The sequence below is a fragment of the Corylus avellana genome, chromosome 6, assembly GCF_965113065.1.
Source record: "Corylus avellana chromosome 6, dhCorAvel1.hap1.2, whole genome shotgun sequence".
Taxonomy (NCBI): Eukaryota; Viridiplantae; Streptophyta; class Magnoliopsida; order Fagales; family Betulaceae; genus Corylus; species Corylus avellana.
In genome coordinates this window covers 8,037,515-8,055,180 of record NC_142495.1, presented here as the reverse complement: position 1 = coordinate 8,055,180, position 17,666 = coordinate 8,037,515, and the positions used below count along the sequence as shown (strand labels likewise).

General features: G+C 35.3%; 1 protein-coding gene across 1 annotated transcript; it reads right to left on the bottom strand.

The window, feature by feature from the left end:
* Window positions 1–12,548: 12,548 nt before the first annotated feature.
* Window positions 12,549–16,662, bottom strand: LOC132187645 (LRR receptor-like serine/threonine-protein kinase IOS1). Its single transcript, XM_059602034.2, has 13 exons — window positions 16,545–16,662; window positions 15,920–16,457; window positions 15,324–15,808; window positions 15,077–15,215; window positions 14,911–14,982; window positions 14,746–14,817; window positions 14,580–14,660; window positions 14,245–14,405; window positions 13,917–14,140; window positions 13,696–13,822; window positions 13,454–13,516; window positions 13,177–13,366; window positions 12,549–12,995 (listed from the first exon to the last, which is right to left on the bottom strand). Exons 1-13 carry the CDS (start codon window positions 16,633–16,635, stop codon window positions 12,584–12,586), a joined length of 2,655 nt encoding a protein of 884 aa, XP_059458017.2. The 5' UTR covers window positions 16,636–16,662; the 3' UTR covers window positions 12,549–12,583.
* Window positions 16,663–17,666: the final 1,004 nt, after the last annotated feature.

The window sequence follows — 17,666 nt, the reverse complement described above, 5'->3', positions numbered from 1 at the left end:
GAAGTATGAAAGGCAACCAAGATCTTTCAACTTAAATTCCATTTGAAGGCCGTGGATGAGAGTCTCCATGATAGATGAATCTGTACCTGTTACTATGATATCATCAACATATATCAGTATGTAAATATGAACAGAGCCTTGATGAAGCATAAAAAGAGAGGTATCTACTAAGGATCCAACAAAACCAAGATGGAGAAGAGCTTGTGACAATCTATGAAACCAAGCTCGTGGGGCTTGCTTTAGACCATAGAGGGCCTTTTTGAGCTTACAAACATGATCTGGAAAAGCTGCATCAACAAAACCAGTAGGCTGCTCCATGAGGACTTCTTCATTCAAGTAACCATGAAGGAAGGCATTAGAGACATCCAATTGCTTGAGGGGCCAATTGTAGTGGATTGCTAAGGATAGTAGGATCCGTATAGTGGCTGGTTTTATAACTGGACTGAAGGTTTCAGTGTAGTCAATACCATCTCTTTGTTGGAAACCCTTAGCCACTAGTCTTGCCTTGTATCTTTCAATAGTGCCATCTGATTTTTCCTTTAGCCGAAAAACCCACTTATTCTTGATGATGTTTCGATGTGAAGGTCTAGGGCAGAGAGACCAAGTACCATTGTCAACTAAAGCTTGAAGTTCACTTTCCATTGCAGCAAACCATTTAGGGTTAGAAACAGCCTGAGCAAATGTGGTAGGGATAGAAGGCAAGTGTGTAGCATGAAAGGATTTTAGTGGATGCTTGGTTGATTTTAAGGATAGGAATAGCTGATAGTTGGGAAAAGACTTAGGTTTGGAGTTTCCAGTCATAGATCTTGTGACAATATGAGGAGAGGCTGGTTCAATAGGTGCAGGCAAAAGCTGAAGTAAGGATTGATCTAGGTGGGGGATAGGATCAGGGGTAGGTGGTAGTAATTCGGCAGTAGGGGTAGTCAGGGGAGTGTTTAGAATAGGTACTTGTGCTGGGGAAGGCAAGGTGATTGGGGGTGAGGTCTGAACAGTATTAGAGTCAGAATTATTCATAGAGTAAAAATGAGAATGATCAAGAACAATACCTGTAGGGGAAGGATCTGATCCGTTAGGGGATGAAGATGCTGCTCTATTCTGTGCAGGGAACACCAATTCATCAAAAATAACATGTCTAGAGACATATACACGATTGGAGATGGGATCAAGGCACTTGTAACCCTTTTGGTGGGTACAATATCCAAGGAAGATGCATTGTTTGCTTCTGAATTCCAATTTGTGTTTGGCATAGGGTCTTAAGAGAGGATAACAAGCACAACCAAAAGTTTTTAAAAAGGTGTAGTCTGGCTCCTTATTGTAGAGTTTGGTGAAAGGACTTGAATTTTGGAGAGTAGGGGTAGGCAATCTATTGATGAGATACACGGCAGTACTGACAGCTTCAACCCAGTATTTAGAAGAAAGGTGGGATTGAGCTAGGAGACTAAGACCAGATTCAATGATATGCCTATGTTTTCTTTCTGAAACTCCATTTTGTTGAGATGTATGTGGACATGTGACTCGATGAAGAACACCATGTGTTGACAGAAATTTAGTAAAGTTATGAGAGGTGTATTCACCACCCCCATCTGTTTGAAGTTGTTTAATTTTAAGGGAAAATAAATTTTCTATCAAGCACTTGAATTTAACAAAGGTTTCAAAAACATCTGATTTGAGTTTTAGAGGAAATAGCCAGGTGTATCTAGAGAAATCATCAATAAAGATAACATAACATTTGCTTCCATTGATTGAAGATAAAGGAGAAATCCATACATCACTATGAATAAGCTCCAATGGAGCAGTGGTAATACGACTTGACTCAATAAAGGGTAATTTTTTGCTCTTTCCTAATTGACATGAAACACAAATAGATTGACTCGACTTAACTGAAGACACAGGAAGGTAGTAGTTGTGAAGCAGATGCTGCAAGATTTGATGACTTGGATGCCCTAAGCGGTTGTGCCAAACTGAAGAAGACACCCTGATCCCAATTTGCACAGTAAATGCTCTGACTTTATTTTTGGTGAAGTGTTGTAGCCTTAATGGGTAGAGACCATCTTCACTTGCCCCTTGTAGGAGGATCTTCCCTGTGAGGTTGTCCTTAATCAAGAAATAGGTATCAGTTAGTTTAAAATGGCAATTATTGTCACGACAAAATTTATTTATTGAAAGTAAATTTGTTGTAGCATCAGGACAATGTAAGATATTTTTAAGATGTAGGAGTTGATTTGAGCGAAGAAAAGAGGAAGAGCCAGTGTGGGAGATACCAAGTCCATTACCATTACCTACTGCTACTGTCTCATTACCCTGATATGGTTGCTGCAGAGTTAGATTTTCCAAGTCATTAGTGATGTGAGTATTGGCTCCACTGTCAGCAAGCCATTCATCTTCATCTTGTAGATCGTTGGATTGGGAAACCATTGCAGCAAGTTCAGATGGTGGATGTCGTCCTTGGAATGAATAATCCATGCGATGAAAGCAGTCCAATGCTTGATGATTGGAGCGGCCACATATCTGACAAAGAGGTTTGTTGGATGAGAGGATGCCAGGTTGAGAATTTCTCCTTGTAGTGTAGTTATTTCTCCTTGGAGTGTAGTTGTTGGGAGAATTGCTTCTTGGAGTGTAGTTGCTAGTGCTTCCAGTAATAGTTTTTCCTTGGGAGAAAGCAGGGGTTGGGAGTATACCAGGAGATCCGTTGAAAGTCTTCTTTGAGGGATAGGAATTTCTGTAATTGGAGAAATGTTTCCTTTGGTTGTTGAATCTCTGTTTGTAACCTGGCTTCTGAGCAGTCATGGCAAAGGATTGTGGTTCATCAATGGCAGCCTGATGTTCAATGAGTTGCTCGTGTCCAAGTAATTCAGACTGAAATTCTTCAAGAGACATAGTGGTATTCTTTGTTATCATGGAGTAGGTCATGACAAAAGAATTGTAGGTGGAGCTTAATCCACCAATGATGTAGGATACAAGGTCATCATCGGTGATGGGGCTGCCGGCGATAGCTAGCTGGTCAGCCAAGGATTTTGCACTTCGAATAAAGGTAACACATGGATTATTACCTTGTCTGAGAGTCTGAAGTTGGCGTCTCAATTGAGTGACGTGAGACCTTGATGGAGAAGCATAACGAGTGGCAAGGGTTTTCCATACTTGATTGGAGGTTTTACACCCATAAATAGTAGGCACAAGTGGAGCAGTTAAGGTTGCAATGAACCAACTGAGAATACATTGGTCTTTCTTTTCCCAAAGAATATATTTTGGATTTGGGACATCAGGAGTAGTTTTGTCCGGAGAAGATGGAATAAGCTTTGGTGGGCATGGCTCAGAGCCATCAACAATGCCCATCAAGCCGTTAGTTTTGAGGATGGGCTTAAATTGAAATACCCATCCGAGATAGTTGCTGTCATCAAGCTTGGATTGACAGAGATGCCCAATGTTTGGCATTGTGAAGGATAGAGCAGCGTCGCTGGATTGCGTCATGAGTGCAGTATCAAGGACACAGCAAGGAGATGCGGCTATGGTCTAGTGCGGCAAGGAGAAGAACAGCAATGAGGCTGTAATTTGGTGCAGCAAGAAGAAAGAAAGTAGGTGCGGCAATCTGGTGCAGTGCGGCAATGTTGGTGCAGTACAGCAGGTGCGGCAAGAGAAAAGGTGATCTGAGGGCAGCAAGAAGAGCTGCGAATTTGCCTGGAGAAGAAGCTGATTCCGTTGAAGAAGGCCCACAAATTTGAGAGGGTCAAGGATCTTATTGAGAGGGGTATGAACCGTAAGACTCTGATACCATGAAAGAAAGCAAAGAAAATTGCTTTTGGCGGAATGAAGTCTCAGCTTCGTTCTCATTGTATATATAGGCAAAGAGTTACAATTGTAATCAAGTTTGACAAACCCAAACTTGATACAAACTAGGAGACCTAATTCAATACAAATAAGTAAAACAAATACAACTAGAACACTAAAGAGAAGAGATAAGAACAACTATAAGGATAATACTAAAAGATAAGAACAACTATAAAACAGACTCTATTGGTTCCTTAACATAGTCATCGTCGACCAAGTCCATGGGCAGGCGTCATTTTTCTTTCTTTCTTTTTCTTTCATTTTCAAAAACAAAAGAATACATGTCAAAGGGGAAAAAGAAAAGAAAAAACAAAAAAAAAAAAAGGGAATCTTTGAACATATATCAATCCAGCTTCTATTTCAATTATTGCTTGATATCTTTTTTGAGTTTTATACTTACGACTAGCCTTGAGATGAATGCAAATGCGAAGGTATTCATGTAATTTAAACATTATAAAATAATTAGATGTAATTGATGAGGCCGGGCCGAAATCTATTGGGTCAGTGTAAGTACTCCATCTTGTAAGGAGTACTACTGAACCAAGCCCAGTTAGGCTTCTTGGCCCAATGGCCCTGTCTTGCGGCTGCACGCATTAGGGTAACTAATTGCGAAGCATCAGATCACTCCCCTTATCTAAAGGTCAACTATTAGATTTCATAATACAAAAATACAAAAATGGAATAATAAATAAAGAGACAAGATATATATTAAGTGGTTCAGCCAATGACCTACATCCACACCTTAAAGTCATTATAGGCTACATGTTTTATTGATTATTGAATTGAGTACATAGCTCTATTTATAGAGCTTTACATGTGATTTGAAATATTTCAAATACAAATATATCTCTTAAATTAGGTTAACAAATATCATCTAAATTTCTTGATTTAAAAAATACAAAATCAACATTTATAACAAAGGATTTATAATTTTATATCCTTAACACCAACAACTATTGCATCAACAAGCGCCAAAGAAAAAACAATTCCACCAAGTTATTAGTTAGAACATATCAAAAACGAAATATCTTGTAGTGACCCAATTTTGAGTCGTGGTTAAAAATTTAGTCGCTATGATCACATTTTTTTTTTTTTTTTGTAGCAAATGTGTTTCATTTCTGAAAGTGTGTTTCTCAATTTAAGAACAGAAAAGACTTCCCAAACATGTATTATAAAGCAATAAACGCCATTTTTAATGCAGTATATATATATATAAGAAACAATACACACTTTTATTTTTGGATGATAAATCACAAAACATTTTTCACACAAGAAAAGAGTTCTTGAAAAGGGTGCCTTTTTTTGGTGAAAAAAGTTCTTGATGTGATAGAAAGCATGCTCAGAAGTGTTTTGGGTAAGATCTACATTTAGAAGTGTTTTCTATGAGATATATAAAAGAATATTAATTATTTGGTAAACATTCAAGTATATTTTAATGTTTCTAAAATGCAAGAAAATCTAAAAAGTGTTTCTAAAACATGAAAAAAAAAAAAAAAAAAAAAAAAAAAGTTGATCAGGGGTGGACTGAAGGGCTAAAAACCTTATAATGGGCTATAGCTTTGTTGGAATTGATTTTGATCGAGGTAGTGTACTAAAAATTTGCAATCTCACCCCTGCAGTTAGGGTTTTGGATTAAATTAGATGGTAAAATTGACTATTATACCCCTATAAAATTTATGCAATAACAAAATTACTGTTAAATTACAATTAAAAAATCGAATTTAAGCGGTTAGCATCTTTTTTCTAAAACTTTTAATATCCTCTTTTAAACGTTGCAAAACGTCCGTTTTTTTATTTTTTTAGTGTGCGGCTATAAGCTCGATCAACCTAGCATTATGCTCGAGTGAAGGTGAAAGGGACACGTGTCACAACACAAAATTTTGGTGGGAAAAATTTATGGTTTATTGATCGAGTATGTACTCAATCTATCCAACCTGCATCAATAAAGTACACCTATCACTTTATTAGATAGGTTTGTATAAATTAGTTACAAACCAATTTATAGCAAATTTTATTCGTGACAAGTGAGAGATGGATCCAAGATTAAAATCTATGAAGATAAACGGCTTCTAAATCAACCTTCCTTTACGTTGCAATCCCCCAATCGAGATTGGATAGAGTGGCACGATCGTCAAGGCATTGATTGATTGATGAAAATAATGGCCGGTGGATTAATGTATTTGTTGTTACCGTGCACAATAATTAATTAATAATATAAAATCGAAAAAATAGAGATTAAGAGAGAGAGAGTCGACATTCACACAGATTTACGTGGTTTGGCAATTTGCCTACGTCCACAAAATGACGGCTGTATTTTTACTCTTTATGATTCAAGGTTATATCATACATATATATAGAAAAACCCTAAACCCTACTTGTACGGACTTATTAAGGAAATCCCCAAAATACTCCGGTCCCCAAAATCTCATAAACCCTATATATATAGAAAAACCCTAAACCCTTCTGCTCCGTAAATGTCGCTAGCTCGACGTTCACTCCGTTTCAATCTACTTGGCCTTCCACTGGTATTAATATAGGCCACCAATTCCAACAGTTCTTGATAAATTTATGGGGATTTTGAAAATAAAGAATGCTACACTTATTCTTATTTTTTAACACAACTTTTTCACATTTATAATTGGCTTTTAAAGCCACGATTGTAAGATAGTTATAAAATAAAAATATAGTATATATATATTATTTCTGTGTAACTTTTATTAGCAGAAAATTGCCAAATCTCATGTAACCAAGAGCTCAAACTTTATGATGGTCAACAACACAGGTAGGGCTCTTATCGTATATGGGATTTGTGAGGCTATTACTCGATCTTCAAGGCTTGGATTCTTATCATCTATGAAAATGACATTTATATGGGAATAAGAATTCGGGTGGAGGGCTGGAATCTCAATAGACAATTCCAGTGGTCTCTCTATCAAGAATTAGCCTATTTCTAAGCATTGTAAAGAAAAATCCAGGCGTCTAGAAGTCTAGAACACGTTTTAAATAAAGAATATCGACCTCGTCAAATTAAGGTCGTTGACGTGAATTTGCAAATTAATGTATGGTATAAAGACAATTTTAATTTTAAAATTCGTATCTAAATTCGCCATGCAGGAGCTCAGACCAATTAAATAAAAAGACAGATCTATTATCTATGGTTAATTTGATTATCATTTTTTTTTCTTTAGTGTCCCAAGTACTACACCAATACGAACCATTCATAATGTTAGGTTTTCGTATGTTAACAAAATACCTGCGTAACTCAAAACAGTGGAAACAATGCACTTAGCCCAAAACTCAAAAAAGTGGTAATTAGATACTTGGAGGACTTAATTAATTAGTGTATTTTCCCTAATGATGTAAGTAGCTCCTTGAGCAGAGTAATTCTAGATGGCCTACTTATGTCCTACTTGTGTCCCACTAAGAATGATGCAGTTATTAAAATCACCTTTTGATCAAAATTTAATAATGATCAATCACAAGCTCAATAGTGATTTTAATAGCTAAATCATTCTTAATAGGATACAAGTAGACCACCTAAAATTACTCTCTCGAGCAACCTCCATTGACTAACATAAAAAACATGGACAACTCTAGATGTATGAACTCGCAAACCTCAATAACAAGTTAAAGTCGAACAAGCTAAGAAAAAAAAAAGTTAAAAAAGTCCTACAAGTGAAAACATCACACACACACACACACACATACACATATATATATATATATATATATATATCAACAGCTTGCCGATTCCTTCATAGCGAGTACTTAAAGTTAATAATTAATCAAAAGCCACTCCATAGGTAGGTGCGAGAGAGAATTCAAAGGTGATTTAATATGTATAATGACAAAGGATCACTTACAACAACGAAAAAGGAACAATATTGTTCAATTTAATTATTAATTAATATTTTGGACTTCGTTAATTGATTTGATAGTAAATTTGACTTGTAGAATAAGCATTATTTATGCCACTAAAATATTAATCTGGCATGAGTGTATGAAAGTGTACTTTGTTATGACTCAATGACATCTTAGCACGTTTCATCTGGGCTTGAATGCGTTGCACTACAGCCTTCATAAGCCGTAGGATTGTTGGCTTTGAGACCATTTGTTTAAGAGTTCTACATCCATAATGTTGCATATGGGATTTTTTTTTTAAAAAAAAAATTGAATTACGTTCTTCGCGGTTACCACACCATGTATGTCTTTTAACTACAAAACTAAAATTATAAAAAGGGAAAACTTGAATTACCACTTTTGATTATTTTATCACTTTTGCAATCATACCCTTAAACATTAAATAGTATGAATTTAAAATTATCATCTTTCAAAAGTTTGAAAAGTCAACCATTTAGTTAAAATTTATTATTAATTTGTTTCACTGTGTATGAAATTGTTGTATGATTATATTCATACTTGACTATTGACATGTTAATGTGACATTAAATTGTGCATATTGTTGAGGGCATTACACTCATAGGGAGAGAGAAAATTGTTTTTGAGAAAGTGCAAGCAAATTTTTTTTCATGGGCACCGGTGTCTGGACAGCGCATTGCAGTGTCCAGAGAGGACTTGGATAGGAAGCTTGTTTGGCTGACAATGTTCAGACACAAATAATTCATGTCGTTGGACAGGCCCTGAGGAACTGAAACATCGTACAACGTTTTAGATATTCAATTGAAGTCATATTTGCTTTCATTCTCTTTAAAAACTCTTTTCCTCTCTCAAGATTGATCTTCTTTCGGTTGGTTTGATAAATCCTTGATCATATCTCAAATCTAAATTTCGTAAATATGTTCTCCTATAGGCACTTTGTTTTGCATTTTTTATTTGTAAGGCCTAGGTTTTGGGTTTTCATTTGGGGCTTTGATTTTTCTCATGCATGATTGTGTGTGTTGAGATGATCAGTATGTGGTGGCAAAGTTTGGAGCACGTATTGAGGAGTTTTTGCTAAAACTCTCACGACTTTGGTTGTTTAGATTTTGAGTATGCTCTAGATCTCTCTCTCTCTCTCTCTCTCTCTCTATATATATATATATATATAATCGATAAAAGGGCAACATGAGTTTTTTCAGTTTCCTTTGACCCTTGAATTGTGTCAGGATTTTAAAATCGTTCAAATATTTATTTTGATGATTTTGAATCGCATGCGACTATGTGCATTTGAGAATCATGGTGTGAGAATTCGTGCATTTCATACACACACTACAAAAAAACAAATTTTTTTTACAGAAATTTTCTGACCTTTTTTGGTGTCCGACACGTCAGAAAATTTTTCTGACGTGTCGTTTCTGACGCGTGTTGATTGTCAGAAATGTTGGTGTCAGCAAAAAAATTTTACTGACGTGTTAGAGGATAGAACGTCAGAATTTTTTGACGTTCTAATATACCACACGTCAGAAAAAATTTCTGACGTGGTAAATGTACCACGTCAGAAAATTTTCTGACGTGGTGAATGTACCACGTCAGAAAATAAATTTTTTTCTTTTTTAAAATTTTTTCTACAGGAGTGGTCTAGAGATTAAATTAATTTAATATTTATTAATTTAAATTAATCAGAGATTTTTTCTTTATTAATTTATTAATTTTCAATTCAATTATTTTTTTTTAGGAATTTCTCTGCACCCCACTCGAGTGGCCGGTGCAGAGATTTTCGTTTCTCTGCAGGAGAGGTGTAGAGAAACGAAAATTTTTTGCTTCTTTTCTCAATTTTGCTTCTTTTCGTTTCTCTGCAGGCCAGAAGTGGCGCACCTCTTTTGCTTCTTTTCTCAATTTATTCTTTCTCTTTTCTTTTCTCCGGCCAGCTCGATCTCCATTTTCTCACTCTCTCTCTCTTCTTTTCAATCTCCATTTTCAAAAATTCAAACCCAAAAAATCTTCAAAAAATCAATCTGAAAACCCAAAAGCCAAACTCAACAAATCTTCAAAAACCCAAAAATCTTCTTATCTTCTAGAAGAGATCGATCTCTTCTTCTTTCTCTTTTTTTTTTTTTTTTTTTTTTTTTGTCTTCTGCTTCTCTTCTCCTCTTCTTTTTCTTCTTCTTCTTCTTCTTTCTTCTTCGATTTGCTGCTTTCATTGTTTTCCTTTAGATCTAGAGGGAGCTGCCGTGCAATCATGTGTAGAGAAGCAGGCCAGGAGATTGAGAGAGGAGAGAGAGAGTGTGTGAGAAAACGTGCAGTGTGTGGAGAATTAATTAAAGGGAGAATGAGAGAGGAGAGAGAGTGGGAGAAATAAATGAAGGGGGAAAGAATAAAAAGAGTAAAAAGTTGAAGGAAAAAAGAAGAGGGAAAACTTTTAAAATCCCGCCCATATTTTTGCAACAGTATTGAGGGAATTTCTGACGTGCCATGTGTACCACGTCAGAAATTCCTGACGTGCCAGGTGTAGCACGTCAGGAATTTTCTGACGTGCCACACATGGCACGTCAGGAGTTTTTATAAAAAGATTAAAATCTAATTAATATATTTTTTGACGGGTAAAGCACCACGTCAGAAAATTCAGAAAAAAATATATAATTATTTATTTATATATATACAATAAATAATTAATTCTTGTATTAGAATTTTCTGACGTGGCGGTGTGCCACGTCAGAAAAATTCTGACGTGGCAAACGTGGCAACGTCAGAAAATATATATTTTTTTATGTTTTAAAATTTGTAACAATTTTCTGACGTTTGAGTATTTAACACGTCAGTTTTCTGACGTGGTACTATTTACACGTCAGAAAAAAAAAATTCTGACGTAGTAAAATTCCAACGTCAGAAAATTAATGACGTGGCAACAATACATGTACTGTAGCCACGTCAGAAAATCCTATTTTTTTTGTAGTGACATATGGTCTTTGAGAATATTGTTGATTTGATATGTGATTTGAGTCATGAATTATGAATGAAAAACATCGTTCTTAGCATTATCTAAGATCGGGGCATGTATTTCAAAAGTACGTGAAATATGTGAGTTGAGTCATGAGTTATGAATTGGTTGTAATGAGACCTACAGGCTCATTGCACCCAATTTTCATTATAGATTAGAAGTAGGGACATATCACTATTGATTTTGTAATAAGATTACTATTGTCGCCTAGTGGCGATGTTTGATGCAATAATATGGGTTGTTATGGATAAATTAACAAAGATGGCCCATTTCATTCCAGATGGGGCAAACTACTCCATGGATAAATTAGTTGACCGTTATGTGAAGGAGATTGTAAAATTACATGAAGTGTTGGTATCCACTCAACTCATTAGTTTTTAGGAGAAAGTTCACAAAACTCCGTGCCCCTAACTTCCACACATTTTGAAAGTACTTCTAAAGTTTAAAAACTTTTAATTAAGGGTATCGAACCTTTAATTTCTTTCAATTACCCAATTCCATTAGAATTTTTCGTTAAATATTGTCAAATTTAAAAAATACCCATTTTTGTTAGAAAAAAAAAATAACAAAAAAAATCTTTGCAATATTTTTGCAACATCTTTCAATTTTTATTTTTTTATTTTTAGTTCTTTACAAAAAAAAAAAAAAAAAAAAAAAAAAAAAAAAAAGGTATTTTGGAGAATTTTAATTGGCACAAAACATATTTTTGCGTATTTCGTGATTGGGGTAGAATTGTACTTAACTCTGTAGTTGAAGACATTGAAAAATTACTGCAACATGAGAAGTACAAAAGAGAAGATGTCCGGATAGGATCAATTCAGGAAGTTTTATTTATCCTTGAACTTTTTGAACATGACTGTAGACATACCCTCTCAGGCTGAAGAGATGTCAGGACACCAAGGACAAACGTCCCAAGCACGAAGTTATTCAAGAGAAGCTGGGAATCTATGTTTGTTGAGAAGTTTGGACATTGTAGCGGACATCTACTCTCAGGTTGAGAGTGTCCAGACACGAAAGATAGATGTCAAGGTATTTAGGGTAACAAAACCCTAGTTGTGTCTGTAAACATTAAGACCATATCTGAACGCTGCCACCACAGAATAGCTTATTTCTATATAAAGATTGCTTTGCCTCAGTCTTTTTTACTTCTCTAACACACAAAATTTCGAGATTGTATTAGGAGTATTGGTAGGCACGTTTCTTAAGTGAAGAAAATGCATTTGTAAGAGTGAAAACTCTTGGAAGAAGATTCAAGACAATGGATCAACGTGTTATGATTGTACAATGAATTAACGTGTTCGGACTTCACAACCACAATTAAAGTCTATGGGTGGGATCGGTAAGGATTCTACTCTTCGAAGATCGGTCAATATGGGACTAGTTGGAGTTGAGACTACATGAGGACCAGTTCATCCTTCAAACTGTGTCATAAGATTACATGGGTGTAAGTGTTCCTAATATTTGTACTTATTTGTTCTATAGTTGGAGTAAATGTTAGGTTTGGCTACCTTGAAGATATTTCTCCTTCTTGAAGGTTTTGTATTTGTAAACAAATATTTATTGGCATAATGATTTTGAATTGCAGTGGGTATTTTTTGTTTTGTATTATCTTTTTTGTGCATTATTTTTATGATACGTTTTTGGGGTCTGAACATGCATGGGTTGTTAGTTTTTGAGAGAAAAATGAAATTTAGAATTTTTTTTTTTTCTAAAATAGGGATCAACAGCCTTAATAAATTTAGTACATATTACAAACAAATAGTCCATTAGAACCATCATGGATGATTCAATGAAATACAATATGCATTGAAAGCTAGAAAGATATACAAAGGAAAAAAATGTCTAAGATTCGACATGCCAATTTCAATTTTGGACAACGTTTTACCGTGCTAAAGGACGGAGTTCAGTAGTCAGATTCATGTTGAGCATTTCAATTGAATTTGTTGAATCACCCTCAAGGCCCTTCTTTGTCCTAGCTAATTCAGTTTCCAAACACTCCTTTAGTTCGGCCACTGCTTGACTCATTGTTGGCCTTTTAGTAGAAGTAGGAGATACACACGCCATAGCTATTTCACAAGCTTTCCAAGCAGAGTTGATGTTGAAATTTCCACGCAACCTTGGATCAACAATATTTTTTATATCCCCTTGAGCAAGCATGGAACTTACCCATTGACTTACATGAGTCCTTTCTTGGGATCTTTCAATTGCAGGCCGACTTGTGATTATCTCCAAAAGAACGACTCCAAAGCTATAAACATCACTTTTCTCAGTTAACCAATTTGATATGTAGTACCTGCATGTCAAAGCATGTTATTTTTCATTTACGTGACAAAGTTGTTAGTGACAAAGTTTGTAACTCCTTTGATTTCAAATATCTTAAGATTTCATATATCCAATACATTTTGTCTTTATTATCAAGGAAAATGAAAGTTGAAGATGATTGTAGTAAACGAAAGAATAACATAAATACTCACTCAGGATCTAGATACCCAGGGGTGCCAGCAACAACAGTTGACACATGAGTGCCGCCATCAGTGGGAAAAATTTTGGATAGCCCAAAATCAGCTAATTTGGCATGAAAATTTTCATTTAACAAGATATTTGTACACTTCACATCTCTGTGAACTATAGGTGGCTTGCAACCATGGTGCAAATATTCCAATCCTACAAATTCATAGCCACGTCATTTGTAGAAGAGGTTTTAAGAAAATTATAAAGAAAGAATTATGTAAATCCACTCATTGCGCTAACCTTGTGCTGCATCCGTCGCTATTCGGAGTCTATCTTCCCAATTCAAGATGTTTGCCCTTTCACCTGTATCCATTAATAGAATGCCGCCTAAGCCTTGATTTGTTTTGTTATTCAAATCGAATTAAAGTTGGTCATGTACTACTGATCAATGTAGGAAATTATTTTTCGTCTCTAAGGCGGATAATATCTAATAAGCTGAAATTTGAAGTACTTTTTGCTTTATATTTCAAGTACACACAAACCTGAAAGATGTTCTTCTAAGTCTCCGTTGGCCATGTACTCATAAATGAGCCCCATGTTAGTTCCTTCATAGCAATACCCAACAAGAGTAGTTAAGTTTCTATGATGAACCCTCATAAGAAGTTTAACCTGCAATTACAAATAATCACCATAATTTAAATATAAATGCATGTTAGACTATATATATATATATATGAACTTTTCTGAGTTAAAAGTTACGTGCCTCTGATTGAAATTGTTGAAACCCTTGAACTGATGATGGAGAGAGCATCTTTACTGCTACTTGAGTGTCATCTATGTTCCCACGGTAAACTGTTCCAAACCCACCTTTACCAAGAATCCTTTCAAAGTTGTTTGTCATTTTTAAAAGCTCAGAATATGTAAATTGCCGTTGTATGGACTCCAATGATGGATTTTGAAAGTTGGATTCATTATCTACCATGATAACTGCAAAGATCATTATGAGCAAGATAAGCTCAATCTAAGGAGATTTGTTTCTTTGTTAATGTCAACATGAATCTTATAATTAAAATTTTCACCTTTATTCTTACCATGTTGTTCTCTCCTTTTTATTCTTATTCCCAAAAAGATAGCAGCAACAATAAATGCAAGGATTAACAATCCACCAAGTGATGCTACTATTGGAACAACAACATTGCTTTTTTTCTTGTTGCACGAATCAGATCCACAGAGATTTGGATTGTCACCCACACTAGAAATGATAATGTTGAACAGAGCGTTAAAAAAAAAAAAAATTCATGCAATTAAAAGTCAAATAATTTTTTAGGTTTTTTGCAAATAATTGATAAATTTTTCATTTTATGAAATTTGGAGGTAAGAAAATATATAATAGTGAGGGGTTTATGGTCTTAAACAAAATTCATACCTTAATGATAATGAACCATTCTTTGATCTTTCATTAAGTTGAATTGGAATTGAACCGGAGAGCTGGTTTCGTTCTAAGTTTCTGCAGCAAAGGTAGAATGAAATTTCTTTCCCACTTTTTTAACCAAGAAATTTGTAGCATCAGTTTCGAAATAAAAGTAACTTACAAGACCCTCAAGTTTTGTAATTGAGATAAGAAATCAGGTACCGATCCGGTTAAGCTATTATTAGAAAGATCCCTGAAATGAGCGAATCATTATATTTAATATTGGTATGGGTAGAAAATCTGTATTTGGCAAGCATCATCGATCATGTAAATTGTTGATACTTACAAATATTGTAACATTACGAGATTTGATATATCGGCAGATATATTTCCGACCAATCCACTTGAGGACAAGTTCCTGAGGTTATGAGGTTGTACAATAACTTAAATTAAGAGTACTCAAAATAAGTTGGAAAGTCATTAAGCTTATACGAAGTCATATATAGACTTACAAGGATGTGATTCTAGGAGGAGTATCACCATCATAGCTACAATTTAGACCTTCCCACGAGTATCCTTTAGGGGCACACGGATCTCCTTGCCAAATTCTCTTTATTCCATACGTTGACTTGATTTTTGCAATGGCATCAACTAAAATTTCACATGCATCGATCCACTCATTCAAATATATATATGGGAGCTAGTACATATAGTGAAAAGCATATATATATATATAGGTAATGTGTGGAACAAACGTACCATCTCCTTGGTCTGTTTCTGATTGCAAGAGATATTTCACTGAGTATATCTCAACCGCATTCATGATGGGTGGAAGTGTTGAATTTTCAGTTTTGAAAATTGAAAAATCATATTTTGCTTGTCCAGCTAGGGCACTTGGGCTATACAGTGAGATTGTAGACAAGTAATCAGGAACAAGAGGCCCATACCAGTACTTCCCGTTGAGGGTAATGTTGAATGATCTGGACTGGTTGCCTTGGAGCTTCACGATTTCAGCAAAGTGTATGTAGATATAATATTCGGCAGTGGCAGCATCCTCCGAATTCCAGTTGAACTCCATGGGACCATCATCTATAGGCGTGGCGGCAGTACTCATTACAATAGATGGTGGATGATAATCATTGTGAATTTTTGAGTCAACGGTAAGCGAGGTACGTATATCTGTCCAGTTCAATAAACTGGAGTCAAGGGGCATCCAAAGCCGATCATAAACGTCGTATGGGTACCTAAATAAACACGTATGTATTTATATATAATCAGCACATGATCCGATAAGTTGATATATATATATATATATATATATATATATATATATATAAATTAAAATATTGACTCACCTGTATGCTGGACTGGTTTTTGATCCAACATCCACCCTCAAAAAGAGTGCCAATGATCCAGCTTTTGTGATATAGGTAGTATTTTTCAATGGCCTTAACTCTATTGCCGATATAAATGGTGTCCCGAGGCCGGTGTTTACTAGACAGACATGTATATAGTTCCGAGACGGAACATCTATGAGCTCTTTGATGACGCTAATCGATGAATTTAACACTTTGACCGTATCCCACTTATTTGGTCCAAGATAGAGATCGAATTGTGGCAAATTACCTTTTCCATCATAATTTCCATGCATAAAGGTTGCTCGGATCAAGTATTTAGTGCCACCTGTGACGTTTATGGTGTAACAGTTGCGGTTTCCTTGAGGAAAGCTTCTGACATTCCACACCTGTTGTTGGTCTGTAGCTTTGATGTCAGTGGATACGCTCTTACTCACACCTGAGTCAATGAAGGTGGCGTCTGAAATGTAATTAATGCCTGTTGTGTCATCCGTAAAGCTAGAGTTCGCTGGTACCCCACAAGCTATGCTTATGAAGCCTGGGATGACAGATAACAAAGAATAATTATCAAAACAAAAGTTATATATTGAAAGATTAATAAGATGATGATGATGATGATATATACCTGATTGATCCTGGGCATGAACAGCAACTATAAGACCCAAACCCACGAGCATTAATGCAAAGAAATTGAAATGTTTGAACCCCATCGCCATCTACCTAGCTTCCTCTTCCTTATTGGAACATGTTTTCCGCCATGGTATGCTTTATACTGCAAAACAACTGAAGCTTCCTGTAAACTAGAGAATCCTTTTAGCAACGCAGTCAATTGACCTGGTTTTTTTTTTTTTTTTTTTTTTTTGGTTGAGAAAGTCAATAGTCTTCGTTGCGAGAAGGATTATCATGCCAACTGACAGCTCATTAATCTGTATAATTCATATGTTCCAATCATGTTTTGTACTTGGAGATCGTGCCTACAAAGTTTGATTTTTTTGTTTGCAACTTGAAGTCAACGAAGAGATGAAAGGTAAGCCGCGCATATCGGCTAGATGGGCCATACTCTGAAGTCATACTTGTAGGCTTAGTGGGCTTTTAGTATGAACAAGAAGACCCGTACGTACACACCAACTGGAGTACGTGTGAAACCGGTTTGGGTTTCTTCAAGAACAAGTGAAATTCCATTACTGCATACTCATAATCAGTCATGAAATGCTGCTTGGTCAAAAAACAGCAAAGCGAAATTTATATATATATATATATATATAAGAATATTTTACATAGAGTATTTAAGACTTTAATTGCCTGAATTTCGAGATTGATAATTAGCAGATGTCACTTTCCACGCCCCATATATAGCACAGAAGGATGATATACTTTCAACCAATCAAAAATGGCCAAGGAGAAGTGCATCCATTCCATCAAATATTCCTAGGGAGTGTTATGTTAAATTATTATTTATTTAAAAACTTAAATTGATAAAAAAAAAATAAAAAAAATAAAGGGCTAAATTTAATTATTTGATTCTAACATTAATTCGATGCCACCAATTAACTCTTCGATCATTTCGGACAGCTCCATGCATGGAGGAATTATTTATTACAGAAGAGCAAACTAAACCATCCGGCCTTTAGGGCCAATTACCCTCAAATTTCTATGACTTTAATTCACAGAATCAATTACATTGTGGATAAGCCACCTTATAAATTATAACGATGCTGCCTAATTACGTCAAATCAATAAAGATATC